The sequence below is a fragment of the Leguminivora glycinivorella genome, chromosome 8 (assembly GCF_023078275.1).
Source record: "Leguminivora glycinivorella isolate SPB_JAAS2020 chromosome 8, LegGlyc_1.1, whole genome shotgun sequence".
Classification (NCBI taxonomy): Eukaryota; Metazoa; Arthropoda; class Insecta; order Lepidoptera; family Tortricidae; genus Leguminivora; species Leguminivora glycinivorella.
In genome coordinates, this window is record NC_062978.1 from 18,413,578 (window position 1) to 18,430,967 (window position 17,390).

At 38.2% G+C, this 17,390-nt stretch overlaps 1 protein-coding gene across 1 annotated transcript in view; it reads left to right on the forward strand.

Annotated features, from left to right (window-relative positions):
• The window catches only part of LOC125228974 (periodic tryptophan protein 2 homolog), a 49,504-nt gene extending 32,701 nt beyond the window's left edge, over window positions 1-16,803 (forward strand). Inside the window, exons 14-20 of the mRNA XM_048133719.1 lie at window positions 3,102-3,247; window positions 4,037-4,184; window positions 5,374-5,517; window positions 6,047-6,156; window positions 7,053-7,201; window positions 13,190-13,394; window positions 16,652-16,803. Of these exons, the coding sequence (XP_047989676.1) occupies window positions 3,102-3,247; window positions 4,037-4,184; window positions 5,374-5,517; window positions 6,047-6,156; window positions 7,053-7,201; window positions 13,190-13,394; window positions 16,652-16,784 (1,035 nt within the window). The 3' untranslated portion in view covers window positions 16,785-16,803. The remainder of the gene's footprint in view (window positions 1-3,101; window positions 3,248-4,036; window positions 4,185-5,373; window positions 5,518-6,046; window positions 6,157-7,052; window positions 7,202-13,189; window positions 13,395-16,651) is intronic.
• Window positions 16,804-17,390: the final 587 nt, after the last annotated feature.

Below are 17,390 nucleotides of genomic sequence, written 5' to 3' on the forward strand. Positions count from 1 at the left end.
ATTGTAAAAGAAAGAAAATATTGACTAAAATGCAGGAGTTGACGGAAATAAATATAGCACTTAAAATGGGAGTTTTAGAAATTGAAACCTTTAGATAGTGGTTTCTTTGGAAAAGAGCACAACACTTTGTATGAGAGGAACATTTACTTTGTATGAGAGGAAAATATTGGAACGAACTTACACAAATGCCACTGTTACCCTTTTCCTGGTATATTTCGATGAAATCTTGTATATAGTGTAGACTCAGGTGTAGACGTGTCGAAATCCAAGAATATGTCGACTCCTTTGTTCAACTTCGACCGCGCCCATGGATTCCTTTGTTCTCCTTTTGTTCAGATCGTGGATTCCATCCGGCTCGAACTTGTTGGCGCAGGTTCTTCGGAAAATGATGAAGACGACAACTTGGATTTTAACAACTATTTAATGATTTGTAAGAAAATACATATTTATGGACGCGCGAGCTATCGTGGTGTCGGCGTCGAGTACGATCGGTGAGTGATGGCGGGGCGGGCTGCCGCCGGCCGCGGCCCCGCGGGTGTCGTGTCGATGTGTGCGCGGCGGCGCTCACGCACACATGGAAGGTGCGTTAACAAGATTCTAATTGAGTTAGGTCTAATTGAGATCATGCATTACATTACAGTTTCAAAGTTAGTATTATAATAATATACTTACATTTTAACTACATTTATGTCAATTCAGAGATTAGGTAGATTGTTCAGCAACATACTTTTATATGACTTTACTATTTGCTTATCTGTTCTATTTTCTATGATTGAATCATATGGAAATCTATTCAAAGCGCGTGGCAAGACACTTGTCCATACTCTTTTGCCATACTCATTTGTGCTGGTTGGTAATACAAAAGTTGGAATATTAGCTAAATTTCTCAGGTTTTCTGGTCTGCTTCTTTTTGTTAATTCAGGAAGTTTCCAAATATATTGATTTACAATAGCTAGGTTGACCTTGTCATAGACAGGTAAGACTCTGCAATATTTGAATAGATTTTCATATTTATTTCTATACTGGAATTTTATTTTTAAAGGTACAATGGTTTTTAACAATCTTATTTGTATTTTATATATATTGTCAAGGTATGATTTAAATGTCCTACCATAACTTGACAGGCCATAACTTATGATAGAGTCTGCAAGCGACATATAAAGCATTCTAAGTGTACTATAGGGCAACTTTGGCTTTAGTATAGATAATTTTGACAGAAGTGATCTTAGTTTGTTAGTTACATGGTTTAACTGTTGGCTCCAATTAAATTTGTTATCAATTATAAGTCCTAAATAAGTGTGATCAGTTACTATATCAAGACAGACACAATTGCAATGGGTAGTACTCGTGTGCATGCAATGATGGTCGTGTGCAATTACACTTGGGATGACAGGGGTTTTTATGTAAGGTGATCGGATATGCATTAATTTAGTCTTTTTGTAGTTAATCGACAACCCTACATCATGTGCCCACTTACACAATAGGTCAAAGTTATGCTGCATCATGTTTTGTGCTGTCAGTATATCTCTATGGGCCACTATTAGACAAGTATCATCAGCAAATTGGTACACAGAGCCCTGCTTGAATATGTTACACATGTCGTTGACATATATCAGATACTCAGTCGGCCCGAGTATCGATCCTGGGCGGTGCCATATATTGTGGGATTCATATTGCTCAGTTCACCGGCTATACTAACTGCATTATATCTATTATTGTGGTAATTTTTGAGTAAGTCCAGAGCCGGGCCCTGTATGCCATTCTGCCACATTTTTTTGAAAAGTGTGTCATAATTTAGAGTATCAAACGCTTTACTGAAATCTATGAATACCACTAAAACATGCTTCCTATTATTTAGGTGTTCATTAATTTCATCTGTGAATGAAGACAACAGCATCGAGGTACTTTTATTCCTTTGAAAACCAAACTGTTTTTCATGGATAATATTATTGTTGGATAAAAAGGTATTTATTACGTCACCCAGATATCTTTCTATTATTTTGTCTATACATGAAAAGATGGTAATCGGCCTATAATTGTTAGTATCAGAGTAACTCCCTTTTTTGTGTATGGGTCTTACAATACCTACTTTTAATTTATCTGGGTATTTGGACTGAGAAATGCATAGGTTGATAAGGTGCATTAGTACTGGAGTCATATATTCAGAGATGAATTTAATGTCTTTGGCTCTAACTTTATCATATCCGGGGCTTTTTTTGTCATCTATTTTTGAAATGATCTTATAAAGTGTATCTTCGTTAATTTTTTTTAAACGTAAAGTTACCCTAGGGGTGTTATTGTAAGTTTGATCACTAAGTAATGGCCTGTCACAAGTCACAAATACATTCTTAACATTATTTTCAAAGTCGCTAGCAAATTTGTCCGACAATTCCTTTGCCTTTAGTCTGAAGGACTTAAGGAGTACCTGTCAATCTGTTAATAATAGCCCACATTTTTTTAGGGTTTTTAAAATTATCACAAATTTCTTTTTTTGTGGATATGTTTTTGGCTTTACTTATCATTTTATTTGTCTTGTTCCTGGGTGCGTAGCCGAATGGCACTAACGCTCACGAAACGCTCACGAAACGAAACGCTAGTAGATATCTATCCCTGTCGCTCTTGCGTATTGGCGCGACAGAGCCGGACATTCGGCTACGTGCACTGCTTAAAATATTTTATTTTAAGTAGTATGTTCAGAAACTAAGTTGTCTGATATCCAGGTACTGACTTGCCATACCACTTGTCAATAATAAAGGTTAGCTTTTAGCTTTATATTGAAAAAGTACATTACGCTTCATACCACGGGTTAGCTTAGCAAAAGTACATTCGCTTCGGCCAGCCCTACTAGATTAGGAACACTGCGAAACTATACACATGACACTTTTCTGTTATTGTTCATTTATGAAATCGAAATGCATCAATTAGGCCGAAAGTACACTATCATATATATGATCATAAGTCTTCATGCCTCCCTTTTTCTCGAACGTGAAGAAAAAAGACAGCATGTTGCCTATGGTCATATTTCTAGTGTAATATCGGCCTAAGAAACAATCGCCCCGCAAAACGCGATCATACCTCATTTAACATAACGTTTATTTCAGATAGCGGTATCAACGCTCGACGGCAACATCACGTTCTTCGACGCGACGACTTGCGAGCAGACGGGCAGCGTCGAGGGCCGCGTGGACCTGGCGTCCGGCCGCGGCGACCGCGACCTGGTCACACCGCAGCAAATGCTGAAAACCAAGTTAGTAGCTTACATGGTTACCCTGGTTACCCGGTCCGCACTTTGTAATGACGTACTGTGTAGAATCTCGATTTTTATGAAAAAATCGCATGGTTTTGGCTACGTATACTTCGTATGAAAGTGCAAAGCGCGATAGTTGGCGCCATGGCACGATAACAAAATAGATCACTGACTGTCCTATAAAGCCTATGACGGACGATTCTATCGAAGCTTAATTTAGGGCACTTTCAAAAAAGACCACCCTGTATGACTATCTTTTTGTATTTTTTTCTTGTTCAGAATTTTTAGGACTACAGGATGGCGATGAGGTTTGAACTCACGATTTTTTTGAGTCTTGCCCGTTAAACCCCTTGCCCGTTTTTAACTTACCCTTAAGGTTACGCCGCCGATCGCTTTGAAAACGCTCGCAATCTGCTCCGTCCGGCGCACCGCCATCGTTGCGCTACGCTAATGCTGCGCTTTCAAAATGCGGATGTGTGGCCGAGCTTTTAGATATTTCAATATCAGCGTAATACAGCGTAACCGAATAAGCATAGAAATAGTTTTCTGACTAGGCCGGCCCTCACACAGCCATCAGCGTTCGCGCGTAATTGGACAATGTAGAATTGTAGATGTGCCTCTGCAGTGTCATCACGCCCGTTTTTACGGCCAATTTGCCTCGCGATGGCTGCCTCGAGAGGCATGGTCGCCCTGTGTGGAGCCACCTCAGCATCAGCATAAAGCGAACTTATTAGAGCATACGGTTTCGTAGTCCTCTGATAAGTGTTTGAGAAATATCTTACATTTCAGGGCGTTCACAACAATCTGCTATTCCGCGGACGGTTCCTGCGTCCTCGGTGCGGGCAACGCGAAGTACGTGTGTCTCTACAGCGTGAAGGAATCCATCCTCATTAGGAAGTTTACCATCACGCAGAACAGATCACTGGATGCGATCAATGTAAGTGCTTTTATTTACCACTACTGGTAAATGCTCTCTTGATTATCTAAAACTGATGAGAAAGTTGCAATTTATCTTTTTATACCATACGGGGTAAAGTATTCTGTCTGAATTTCGAGTTGTTGTCTTATGTTGGTAAGTAGAAGGGTTTGAATGACACGAACGGCAAGACCGTCACTTATCATAAACTAGCGTTTTCCTGCGGTTTCACTCGCGTTAAATTCGAAAATTGTGGAATGCTCCATATAAACTTTCACCCCCTATTTTACGGAAGTGGAGCGTTAGAAAGAGACAAAAGTAGCCTATGTCACTCTCCATCCCTTCAACTATATCCACTTAAAAAATCACGTCAATTCGTCGCTCCGTTTTGCCATGAAAGACGGACCAACAAACAGACACACACACTTTCCCATTTATAATATTAGTATGGATTAAAGGAAACAAAAAACTACGCGGCTGCTATAGCAGTCAACGTGTATGATATTTGTTGATATCCATTTGTAATTGTTAGATTGGTTTTATATTATAGAAACAGTATTTTAAAGAGCACGCAACTTTACTTTGCGCAACTTTTATTCGCGATCGGATCAATCCGCGGCAAGAGTAACACGAGTCACGATTTTACGGCATGTTCCATTTATTCATAATGCAAGTTCAAGTGATAATCTATCTGTAAATAAGTGTTACTTTCCCGATATAAGCATAGATCCTTTCATTTGCAGCTGTAGTTCAAATAAACACCCAATGAAGTAGTGACTCACGTTACTTTTACGTGGATTCACCCGATCCATTTTTTGTGAAAATATTGATGATTACACTGACTGTATTCTGAACTTATGGGCATTTTCAGAATTTGGGACCCCCCGGGAATCAGCGTAAGTTGTTAAATAAATTTACTCACTGTCAGTTTTGTGACGATAAGTATGAAATTTCAATAAAAAAATATTTTTGTGTTAATTACATAAAGTTTAAGCGATAATCTACATTCAGAATGTAAATATTTAGATAGATTTTATGCTTAATAATTGTCGTCACAAAACTGACAGCGAGTTAATTTTTGTTAACAATTTTTGCTAATTGAGGGACCCAAATTCTGAAAATGCTCTTATAAGTCACAATATATGCTCGATTTTGAATGCTTTCTTTTTCTGTTTGTGCCATATGTTATCCATAATTTGATTTTTATCAGGATTATATCAACCGGCGCCACCTGACAGAGTTCGGCAACATGGCGCTGGTGGAAGATCGGACGCAGCTCGAAGGAGGCGATGTTAACATCCGACTGCCGGGCGTCAAAGAGGGCGACATGGCCGACAGAAACGTCAAACCCGAGGTAACGTTACAGTGTATTCGTGATAACTGTCGTCAATGTCTACACAACAAGATAGAGGAATCCCAAAAGAGACGCATATATTTCTAGTTGATGGCTGGCAGTTTAAGGTGTCCCCAATAAAATAAAAAATGCGGACAAAGACTCTTTCCATTTAACACTTTCCGTTAAAAGCCATCAACGATTAAACCTGCACAGCGGCGCTTTTTCGCTTCAAGCGGTCGGCACTTACGTTGAAATATCAACTGAGGAGTGTCTTTCTAAAAGGGGTAGTAGAGGTCTTTATAAGAGGTTTTTTTTATATGGTTAACACACAGAACCAAGCCCGTTTGAAAATACTTCAACTAGTGTTTTAGTAATTGCCCGTCGCATTCGTACACTCGTTTTATAGCCGAGCGCCAAACTATCGAAACTACTTGTTTCACATTGCTCGCTAACTACTATGGATTAGCAAAGAAATATTACAAATTAACGAAATATCAATGTGTGATGTTGTGTTATATCGTATAGAATTGTTTTATATTTTCACCAGGTGCGCGTCCACTGCCTGCGATTCTCGCCTACTGGCGAGAGTTTTGCCTGCGCGGCCACTGAGGGCTTGTTCCTGTATAGTCAGAATGCCGGCATTGACGGAACTTTCAGGTTAGTAATCGAGTGAGGTGCACAGGCATATTTTCGACTAGGGGATTAAATTTCAATAATAGTTTAAACCGTGGGAAATAGAGTGCCATATGTGTCCACTGGTCACATATAGCGCGCCTGTTCAGTATACACACACGACTCTCTAGTTAATAGTTTAAAATATGGTAAACTAGCTGTTGCCTGCGGCTTCGCTCGCGTTAGAAACAGACAAAAAGTAGCCTATGTCACTCTCCATCCCTTCAACTATCTCCACCTAAAAAATCACGGCAATTTGTCGCTCCGTTTTGCCGTGAAAGACGGACAAACAAACAGACACGCACACTTTCCCATTTATAATATTAGTATGGATAAAATATATCGATTCGTTTTAGTGTCACGTGGACCGATCCGCATCAGACTACTATGTGCTATGTTAACTTCAGGGAGCGTTTTAAGCTGAGTTTAGACGTGCAAGTTTTTGCTGCAAGTTTTGAGACGCAACTATAGGATAAGAGTGAGTGGCAAATATCTTCATCTCTTTCTTGCATATAATTCTGTCTCAAAAGTTGCAGCAATAACTTGCACGTCTAAACTCAGCTTTAGAGTAAAGCGGATGGGTCCGCGCGAACGACAACATCAACTTCGTCCAAATTAGTCGTGCGGATCGGTCCGGAGCCAGCCTAAAACCTGACATAAAAAATCCCCATCATTTCTAATTTCGGGCTTATATGTCAGGTTATACATATTTAAAGTCACATACAGGTCGAACGCGATTAATTAACATTATTTTACCTTTTTTCCCAGGGAAAAAAGGTAAAATCGCGTTCGACCTGTATGTGACTTTAAATAAACAAAGCGCGAGAACTTAAAGTGTTATGTGAATGTCAGGTTATTATTGTGAATATATTTTTTTTTAGGCCATACCGGTTAGAAGCGGACTCGACGCCCGGCGCCGTGAAGCAGAAGCTGTGCGAGCGCTCGTGGGGCGCGGCGCTCGCGGGCGCGCTGCAGCTCAACGAGCACGGCCTCCTCCGCGAGTGTGTGGAGGCCGTGCCCGCCAGCGACAGTGAGTCTGCCCTTTACTCTTCTATTTTATTTATTGTCACTTAGCAACTATCCTTACAGGTAACCCTAATACAACAGTGCCTATTCATAGTAATTTACTTTTCACTACAGATGGTGTTTTTTTTACGCACTAGTGCGAGAAGTGGTTCATTATATGCTAGGTCGAAACTTTGGAAGCTCATCTGTACTGAAAAACGTCGTACGATACACGTGCGAAAAGGAACTTCCTTTTTTACGCACTTGTATCGTAATGTACTATAACCATCAGCAAACCTTATATAACAATTACATTATATTATAACACTTTTACAAATTCGGACATTGGACAACTAAACAAGTCAATCTGATCAGCCACTAAATTTGTTTCAAATATATTAGTTAACCAAAGTAGGAGTCAAAAGTTTGGATTTTTAATTGGACCAACATCATAACATCATAAGACAGTAACCAAAGAGGATCGAGTATTATAGAGAGTTACTGTCAAAGTAAAATGTGTAATCACAGTGCATAGACTGCCATCTCTCGACACAAGCTGAAAACTTGTGAACCTCAGTTTTGACAATTTGGCCCATATTCTTAGCTCGACATGTGTTAAAATGTCAAATATTAATATTAGCGCCATCTAGCCGATCGTCCTCCAAAGGTGTAACGCCATCTATAGCAGGGGGAAATTAGCTAAAATTACGGCATAATTAATGGAAGGTTTTTTTAAATTGAAATATGTACGTTATAGACCGAAGTTATTTTTCATCAACCCTCCCCACTCCTCCCTCCTCTGCGTCACCCCTCTACCCTCCCTTAAAGCGCCAAAAATGCGGTTTTTCTCGATTTCTGACAAAACTGTTGAAGATACAGAAAAAGCGCGTAGGAACGAAGTAATCCTTAATAAATTTACTACAAATCATTCATTAACACTTTGGTTCTAGCACTTATAGTTTACGCGTGATCCGTCACGAAAGTTGGTCCTTTGCTGCAATCTTCTTTAGTGAATGTTAAGGTGGCTCGCTTTCCATACAAAAAACATCTACCATTTATTTAGTCACCGCACACTACAACTAAATAAAAATATGCGCATACATCTACTATACATTATCCGTCGTCGCGGTAGTGAATGAAATACATTGTTTCATACAGAAATCATGGACAAATCCTTGTGAATTTTTATTAATTTTACGTAAATGTGCGTGCCAAATTTTGTGTACAGACACAGAGCCGTCATATTTCGCGCATTTTTAGTTGACATTGTCATCAGTGACATTTGGCTCTTGACAAGTAATTATTTAAAGATATTGGTTTAGTTAACTCAAGTAGACTCAGAAATAATGACGCATTTTGTCAACAAAGATACATATCGTGTATTTCGACACTGCTAATGTAAATCGAAATGGCGTCTCGGTCAAACGACTGACTATGATGCAGAAGATCGTGGGTTCGAATCCGAAGTTTTTTTTAATCATTTGAACTTTTATGGATTTATTAAGTATTTTTTATTTTTTTAATGGAATATTTGACTATTACTATATTGCTTTCCTATTTTTTATTTTCATACAAAAATACAATACAATCCTTTATTATGCCTTTTCTCAAACATGCAATGAAATATTGTCTTTACGTTCCTTAAAATGGGCTGGGAAGTATCGCTTTTTGGGCGCAACAACTCGAGAGGACTGTAAAGGGATTTCATATTATTTTTTAGGCCTAGGCCTGCAAAGTAACTTTTTTTCATAAAATATTGTCCTTTAGAGCATTTTTTTTTTATTTCATTGTATGTTTGAGAAAAGCACTATACATGCCTCGGCGTGAAAACGGATTCCCGGCCTCGTATCCCTATCCGGCCTCGCTCGCACGCTCGCTCGACCGTATATACCCACTTGGCCGGAAATCCTCATTTTCCCGGCCTCTGATGTAATGTACTATTGTTGATAAAATAAAATATTACACGTCTGGTATAATACATTATACATAGGTCATAGTGTGGGCATAGTATTAGTAAAGTATTGCATTTACTGAGCTGGTTGACCTATGTTATTGTTGTGTGAATGTTTTTCTTCAACAACTAAATGGTTATATACAAGAATATGGGTAGCTTTTGCACATTGTAATTTTTCCTCAGTCACCCGTTGACCACGAACGCTGTAAAGTGTTTGAAACATTGGGATGAATTTTAAACTCATTATACGCGATTTAATCCGTTTTCATAGTTTTTATTTCATGAGTAACTATCGCGGTAACTGAAGACAATATTAACTAAATGGTTACAAATAATAATTATCATCAATATAATCTGGTCCAGGCAGGCAATTATGGTCGCGTGATAAATGATAAAACATCTGGCCGTCCCTATAATCGCACTTACTAATAGTGCGACAGGGACGGCCTGATATTTTATCGTCTATCGCGCGACCATGCTACCCGTGCTGTACTAGCTTTTGCCCGCGGCTTCGCTTGCGTTAGAAAGAGACAAAAGTAGCATATGTCACTCTCCATCCCTTCAACTATCTCCACTTAAAAAACATGTCAATCCGTCGCTCCGTTTGGCCGTGAAAGACGGACAAACAAACAAACACACATTATCTTTGGTGAAACAACGAATTCCTCCACTTTAGATTATAGAGTAACCAGCTTTATACCGCTTTATACAGCTTTATACCGCTTTTGATAAACTAGCTTTTGACCGCGGCTTCGCTCACGTAAGAAAGAGATAAAAAGTAGCCTATGTCACTCTCCATCCCTTCAACTAAATCCCCTTAAATAATCACGTCAATTCGTCGCTCCGGTTTTGCCGTGAAAGACGGACAAACAAACAGACACACACCATTTCCCATTTGTAATATTAGTATGGATTTGACATTATTATTTATATTTAATTAATTATATATGTATAGCCCAATTTCGTCGGGAACAGCGTGTTATGTAATGGCGTCGTTGGTGTACAGTCGTCTGTCACGCCGTGAAGGTGCGTTCGATTCCCAGGATTCTATTAACTTTTTGTATTTTTTTGGATATAAATTTCGTATTTTTTATTGACCGAGCAAGAATGGAGAGCCGAAGGTATCAATTTTATCTTAGAGAACCTATTGATATTTTTATTGTCATTTTGATTTTCTATTTATTAAGTTGAGATATAAAACACAACTTTTAATACCCTCGCTAAATATAATATTTTATCGAAATTACTCCTTAGATAAAAAAAGTCCACTTGAGTTTTTAAAGCATTACGTTACTCAGTTAACTATTGCATTTTCATTTACTAATTTAAGATTTCAAAAGCGATTTGAATACCCTTGCTCCATCGAAAATAAACAATTAGAAAAAAAAAATCATTCGAATCGTAGTTTAGAAACTAAAATTTATCTATACTTTTTTGGAATTTAAAAAAAATATCAGATTAGGATAATTATGTTAGAAATTCTGAGATCGACGAACCCAAAAATTATTACCATGTAAGAGAATAGGTTTTTAATTTTTTTTGTGGTTAACGCTCAGTAACTACTGTACGAGTACATATACATTTATGTATAATAATAAAACAAAAAATAGTGTCTCATAGTGTTGTGTTCCTGCCGGTGAGTAAGGCTGCCAGAGCTCAACGAGGGTGTGGGGTGCTGACGACGGGAGGACTTACGGAACTAATTTGTTCCGTCTATTGTCCTTTGAGTCGTCGGCAACCCAAACCCTCCTTTGAACTTGTACACTCCTTTTTGCTGTGCACACGCAGCAAAGGGGAGTGTACAAGTTTCTAATGGGGCGGCAACGCGCATGCGACACTCTTTGAGTTGCAGGCGTCCATAGGTTACGGTGACCGCTTTCCATTAGGCGGACCGTATGCTTATTTGCCACCGACGTAGTATTAAAAAAAAAAGAGAAAAAGTCCTGGATTCGAACCCAGTACTTCCATGCAAATCATGCGATGGCACGTATTTACCGCAAGGCTATTTAAACAAGCTGTCGCCGCGTGAAATTATCGACTAGAAGGAATACAAAAACTCTGTTTGTATGTGTGAGTGGTACTTAGAAATAGTGTAAAATAGTAAATTTATCTACATTAAGGGGATTAATGTTACAATGAGAAGTTGAATGTTTGTTGTAATACGTCAATTTTAATATTAAATGTTCGCGAAGCATAATTGAAAGTATATAAATGCCTGTACGACTCCACAAAAAAAATAAGACTGGTAATTTGAAGATTAACGCCATCTAACGCAGCCTGAGCTTCGGGTAACCTAAGCGAGCCACCTTAAGTTTTCGCCCAAAATGCATACGAAATCGTCGAAATTTGTTTGATATAACTAAAATATTGTAACTCATGACTAAAATAAAATTAAGGGGGGAAAATCACTACCATGGGTGGAATTTCCAATATGTCTTGGAATTCCAGTAACTATTTAAGACGTAATATTTTCACGGTAGTAGTCGCTAGGAGTACCATTGATCTATATAGTGTATCTATAGACTGGGGATGAGCTTTTGGTAGCTGTTGGTAGAGCCCTGGAGTATCAATCCAGTAGCCGTGAGTTCAAGTCCCACCCATGGTAGTGATTTTTCCCCCTGAAATTCATTTTCAGTTTATAATATTTTAGTAATATCAAACAGATTTCGTAAGCAATTTGGGAGAAAACTTAACATTCACTAAAGAAAATTGCAGTAAAGGACCAACTTTCGTGATGGATCACGCGAAACCTATAAGTGCTAGAACCAAAGTGTCAATGAACGATTTGTAGTAAATATATCAAGGATTACTTTTTTCCTACACGCTTTTTCTGTATCTACAACGGTTTTGTCAGAAATCGCGAAAAACCGCATTTTCGGCTATTTAAGGGGGGGAAGAGGGGTGACGCAGAGGGGGGAGGGATGAGGAGGGTTGATGAAAAATAACTTCGGTCTGTAATGTACATATCCCAATCAAAAAAAATCTTCCATTAATTATGCCAACATTTTCATACATAACTTTCCAGAAGAAACGGACTACTAGGTCACCGTACCTTTTTCTGTATGGTTTTGAGGTACGTTTTTTTCTTAGACTTTAGCTGTCTATACAGAGTTACATAATATGTCTTTGCAGTAACTTTGACCTTATCAAGTACAGTAGTCGCAAACTTGGATTTTCATTGAACCAACGTCATAAATAAGTATGAAAAAGATCATAACTACCTGATTCGACGCAAGCCAGTAACTCGATTAGCAATTATTATAAATCCTACACTCAGTTCAGGCTTACTTGTCCAATATAGTAAACAAACACTGCTGGAAAACATTAACTCAATTTTCTCTGGAATTACACATTAACCATCACTTAAATGTTATTATACACTTAAATAAACTCACAAAGTATTGAAATCAATCAAAAAACCACTGAATAATATCATTTCTAGAACGATTTTCATCAATAATTGTAATTACGAACGGATGACATAAAAAACTCCTGACATTACGAAGTCTAGATTGTCTATGAGTCGCAATGTTGGGATGACAACTTATCGTTATGAACGATCGATATTAACGTTAGAGTTTGTATAGCTTGGAAAAAATGCGTTGATATTAACTACAATTATTTATCAGATTTTTAACCGACTTCTTTACGTAGAAGGAGGTGGTTCTGTATTCAGTTTCGTATTTATGTATATAAAAATATGTACTTATGTTCATCGATGACTCCGAGAGCCATGATCCGATTTTTTAATCATGTTTCTGAAGAAAGCGAAAGTGAGACAAGCCTTTTTCACAGGATTATTGCAAATGTGACGAAAAAGAATTAAATTTTGGTTTTAACATAGATATTGTGTGACGTAAAATTGAAAATCCTCTGATGACGTCAGCAGCGAAATTATCGTTAATACATCATTTTATCGACACTTCCAATCCCTAGTAATTGTCTTTGACCATATTTGACGTTTTGTTTGTTTACTATATTGGACAAGTAAGGCTGAACTGACTTTTACAGCATGACGATAAATGCATATAAAAATAAAACTATTCTTTTTCCGTACAGTCGAACTGACAGTGACGTCACTGGACGAGGACTACGCACACCGCCTCACTACCTCAATAGCGCGCCTCATCGAAGAGAGTCCACATCTGGAACACCTCTTAATATGGACCAAGTGTATCCTGACCGACAAGAGCAAATTCCCGCAGAGCGCACTACTGGCTCTTGAGAAGGCGCTGACTGTCAAATACTCTCAACTGAGCAAAATGTAAGTACATATACAGTTTTATTTAGGTCGTATAGTGCCCTACAGTTGAACGAAATGTGACGTCACTTATTGAAGAGCAAATTCCCTCAGAGCGCACTACTGGCTCTTGAGAAGGCGCTGACGGACGGTCAAGTACTCGCAACTGAGCAAAATGTAAGTACACAGTTTATTTAACTCTCATATCTACTGTATGACCTATTTTCAAACTGACAATAACACTACTTATCGAAGAGAACCCGCATCTTTAACACCAGCTAATATGGACCAAGTGTATCCTGACCGACAAGAGCAAATTCCCACAGAGCGCACTACTGGCTCTTGAGAAGGCGCTGACGGTCAAGTACTCGCAACTGAGCAAAATGTAAGTTTTATTTTGGTCTTATCCTCGTAAGGCCCACCATAGTTAGTTTCCCCATTTTGAATTTGAACCTTATTTTATAAGTAAATTGGTAAGAATTTCGTTTGATTTAAAAATCAACGTAACAATAGAAATTCTACTTTATTTGGTTCATGGAAGATTCAAATTAGATTTGTAGGGCCTCGTAAGGCCCAATGTACATTGTAATGTACATTGGGCCTTACGAGGTTATATCTATTTTGTTCTATAGTCGAATTGACAGTGACATCAGTTATGAAATAAAACTATGGAAATGGATTTTCAATACATCCCGACGTTTCGCACACTTTATAGCGTTCGTGCGAAAAGGGAATTCGTAACTATGGTCGATTTAAAACAATTTTTCCCCTCACTAGCTCGGAAACACGTGTTTTGTCCTTTAATACCAGCGGGTAAAAACGCATTTTATCCACTAGTGGGTAAAGTAATTTGACCTTGAATAAAGCCAAATTAACTGCTTTAAAATTGATAAAAGTAGGTGAATCTATTAATAAAAATGATTTACCACCTGCGGAACTACTGCAAGCAGTGATAAACGCATTTTTTGCGTTGTACTTTCCTCGCTATAGTGAGGGGAAAAGTTTTGTGTTACACTTGGGTGCAAATGTATTTTACTTCTCGTGTGTTAAAAAACTCGCAAGTTCAGGATTCTATTCTCGAACCACTCGCTTCGCTCGTGGTTCAACTATAGAATCCTTTCACTTGCTTGTTTTTCAATTCCACACTCGGCGTTAAAATACAACTTTGCCCCCTTGTATAACAAATAACTATTAATTTATCGCCACTCGTTTCGAATTCCCTCTTGGCCGCACTTGTATCGCAATGAACTATTGTGCAAAAATGAGCCACTTTAGGTATACATTTCTTCTTTTTTTTTTTTTATACTACGGGCGTGGTGGCAAACAAGCATACGGTCCGCCTGATGTAAAGCGGTCACCGTAACCTATGGACGCCAACCCATTAGAAACTTGTACAGTCCCTTTTGCTGTGTTACGTACACAGCAAAATGGAGTGTACAAGTTCCAAGAAGGGTTCGGGTTCCGACGACTCAAAGAACAATAGACGGAACAAGTTAGTTCCGTAGATCCTTCCGTCGCCATCACACCGCACACCCTCGTTGAGCTCTGGCAGCCTTACTCACCGGCAGGAACACAACACTATGAGTAGGGTCTAGTGCTATTTGGCTGCGGTCTTCTGTAAGGCGGAGATACTTCCCCAGTTGGGCTCTGCTCTAGATTCGAGCGAGATAATATCCGCTGTGCTGTGCCCTACCACACAAAGCGGAATATTATTCGCTACCTCCTAGCAACAGCATTTCTATAAATATGTGACCATCATTGAACCTAAATATATATTTGTACACTTTGGTGACCTAGTATAAATTCCTACGGTCGACGGAGATGAGACACAGTTCGTTATCGGGCATTATCAAGATGTACTTATCATTTGATTGATCGAGCACGCTATCAGTTGCCAAGGTTGAGGCATACCCGGTGAGGTGTGACTTAACTGGCCGGTTGGCGTGACAACGTTATATAATATAACTATTACAATTATTACATGGATACTAAAATTTGCACTGTTTCGTGTAGGTATAGTTTCTACACGTACACATAAATATGTAATATTTATCACGGGACTGTATGTCGTTTTCAACCAGTATCAATAAGATTGTTTTCATATTGAAGCTATTTTGGAAATAGCGCCTTATCATTATTGACAGCGGACAAGTAACGTATTTTTCAGTTCAGATGGTGTTTTTTTTACTCACTTGTGCGAGAAGTGGTTCATTATATGCCAGGTCGAAACTTCGGAGGGCCATCTGTACTGAAATCTGTATGAAAATCCCTTCGGTCGTGTTTTAATTTATCGCCACTCGTTTCGAACTTCCTTTTTTACGCACTTGTATCGTAATGTACTATATTACTACTATTAGATTTATAGATGACAATTATGAACCCAACAGACTTTAATAATAATACGGCTACCTATAATAGTATACGATACGTACAACAAAAGTAAACTCGTTTTGAATACAATTGTATGTGTAACTTGTTTTTGTTCCTTGTCACTAATACTCGTAAATAACGGATGGTGGAATCATTATACCAGATCTCGTATACCAGATCTCACCGTTTCAGACATTTAAAATTGCTTTGATGAAGTCATATATTATTTTATTACCTACTCGGACGCAGCGTAATTACATCACGACACGTCAGAAAATTTACATGAACTGGAAATACGATTTGAAAGTACCGACAGCACATCACTTCTTTGCCTTTGACTAGTCTGTGGCCAGGCTGTTAAAATTAAAAAAAAAAACATAAGTCATGACATATCTTCATGTGTAAAATCTCAGACCTCCTTTTCAGAATCCTTTTGAGCGTGGGCAAACTTGATTATCATTTAATTTAATAACGAAAACTATAAAATTAAAATTATGATTTTCCAAGTGTTATACCGTCATCTTATTGAAATACTATACTACCATTGACAATGTCAATTCACGCATTATTTCAAAAATCTGCTTAGTCTTATTCTCATCTCGGTTTGATAATACGAGTACGTTCTAATTCATCACGTGACTATACAACACGTCAATCGAATATGAGTCGTTAAGAGTTCGCGATTTCAACTTCGTAGAAGAAGACTTCAATTTCAAAGAAGGAACAGGCTCTGTAGTCGGTTTGATGTTTTTTTTTGTTGTAGCATTACTTTAGCATTACTTTGCCTACCTATCTTATACGCGTATAGCTCTTAGTGTAAGTCTTAGTTTTAGTACGTTTATCCCATAGTTTTAGTATGTATACCTTTATTTTTATACAGATGTTCTTCAATATGTATTTATTTCTTCCAGATGTGACTTCAACAAATACACAATCCGCTGCATAAAAACCGTAGGCGAGATCACCGCTAAACAAGAGGCTGAGATGGAGGTTGATAACGAAGATAACTCAAGCGGCCGCGGGTCGCTCTCTGATTCTGATTAGTAATACATACGTTTTTATAACATGACAATATCTTTTATTTTTCACCTTCAGCCCTAGCAAAGCGTGGAATTGTTGACGCGCCGTGTCGTATTTTTCTCTTTAGTTCTTTCGTGTTGACGCGACAAAGCTAATTGGCTACTTGCCTCCTAGTCAAATCAGCTTCTTTTTAAGAACTGTCAGAACGATTTTGAACGACTTCCTAATATGGACTTAATATGAAATCGAATTGAGTGACATCACGGTCAACTGATTTACTTTATATATTTCTATCTGATTTATAAAATATAAATTGGAGTTAAAAATAACTTCCGTCCCTGTTTTTCTTATAATTATCTTTCGTGCATGGTATAAAATATTTTAAGTACAGTCAAGTTGCCTAATTGCGTATAGTTCGTCACGGGGCGTCAACGATTGATCGTTACACTAAAGTACGTGTACCGTACGTGTATGATTACCGTTGCCTGTAATCAAATCTTGCAATTTTTTAACCTACTTCATGGTTTCCGATGAAGTTGAAGCTGATATTCATATAGGTGACAATGAAGTAATATTTGCCTAATGCAAATTGAAAACTTTGGATCTTGCATTAGGTATATGTATTATAAC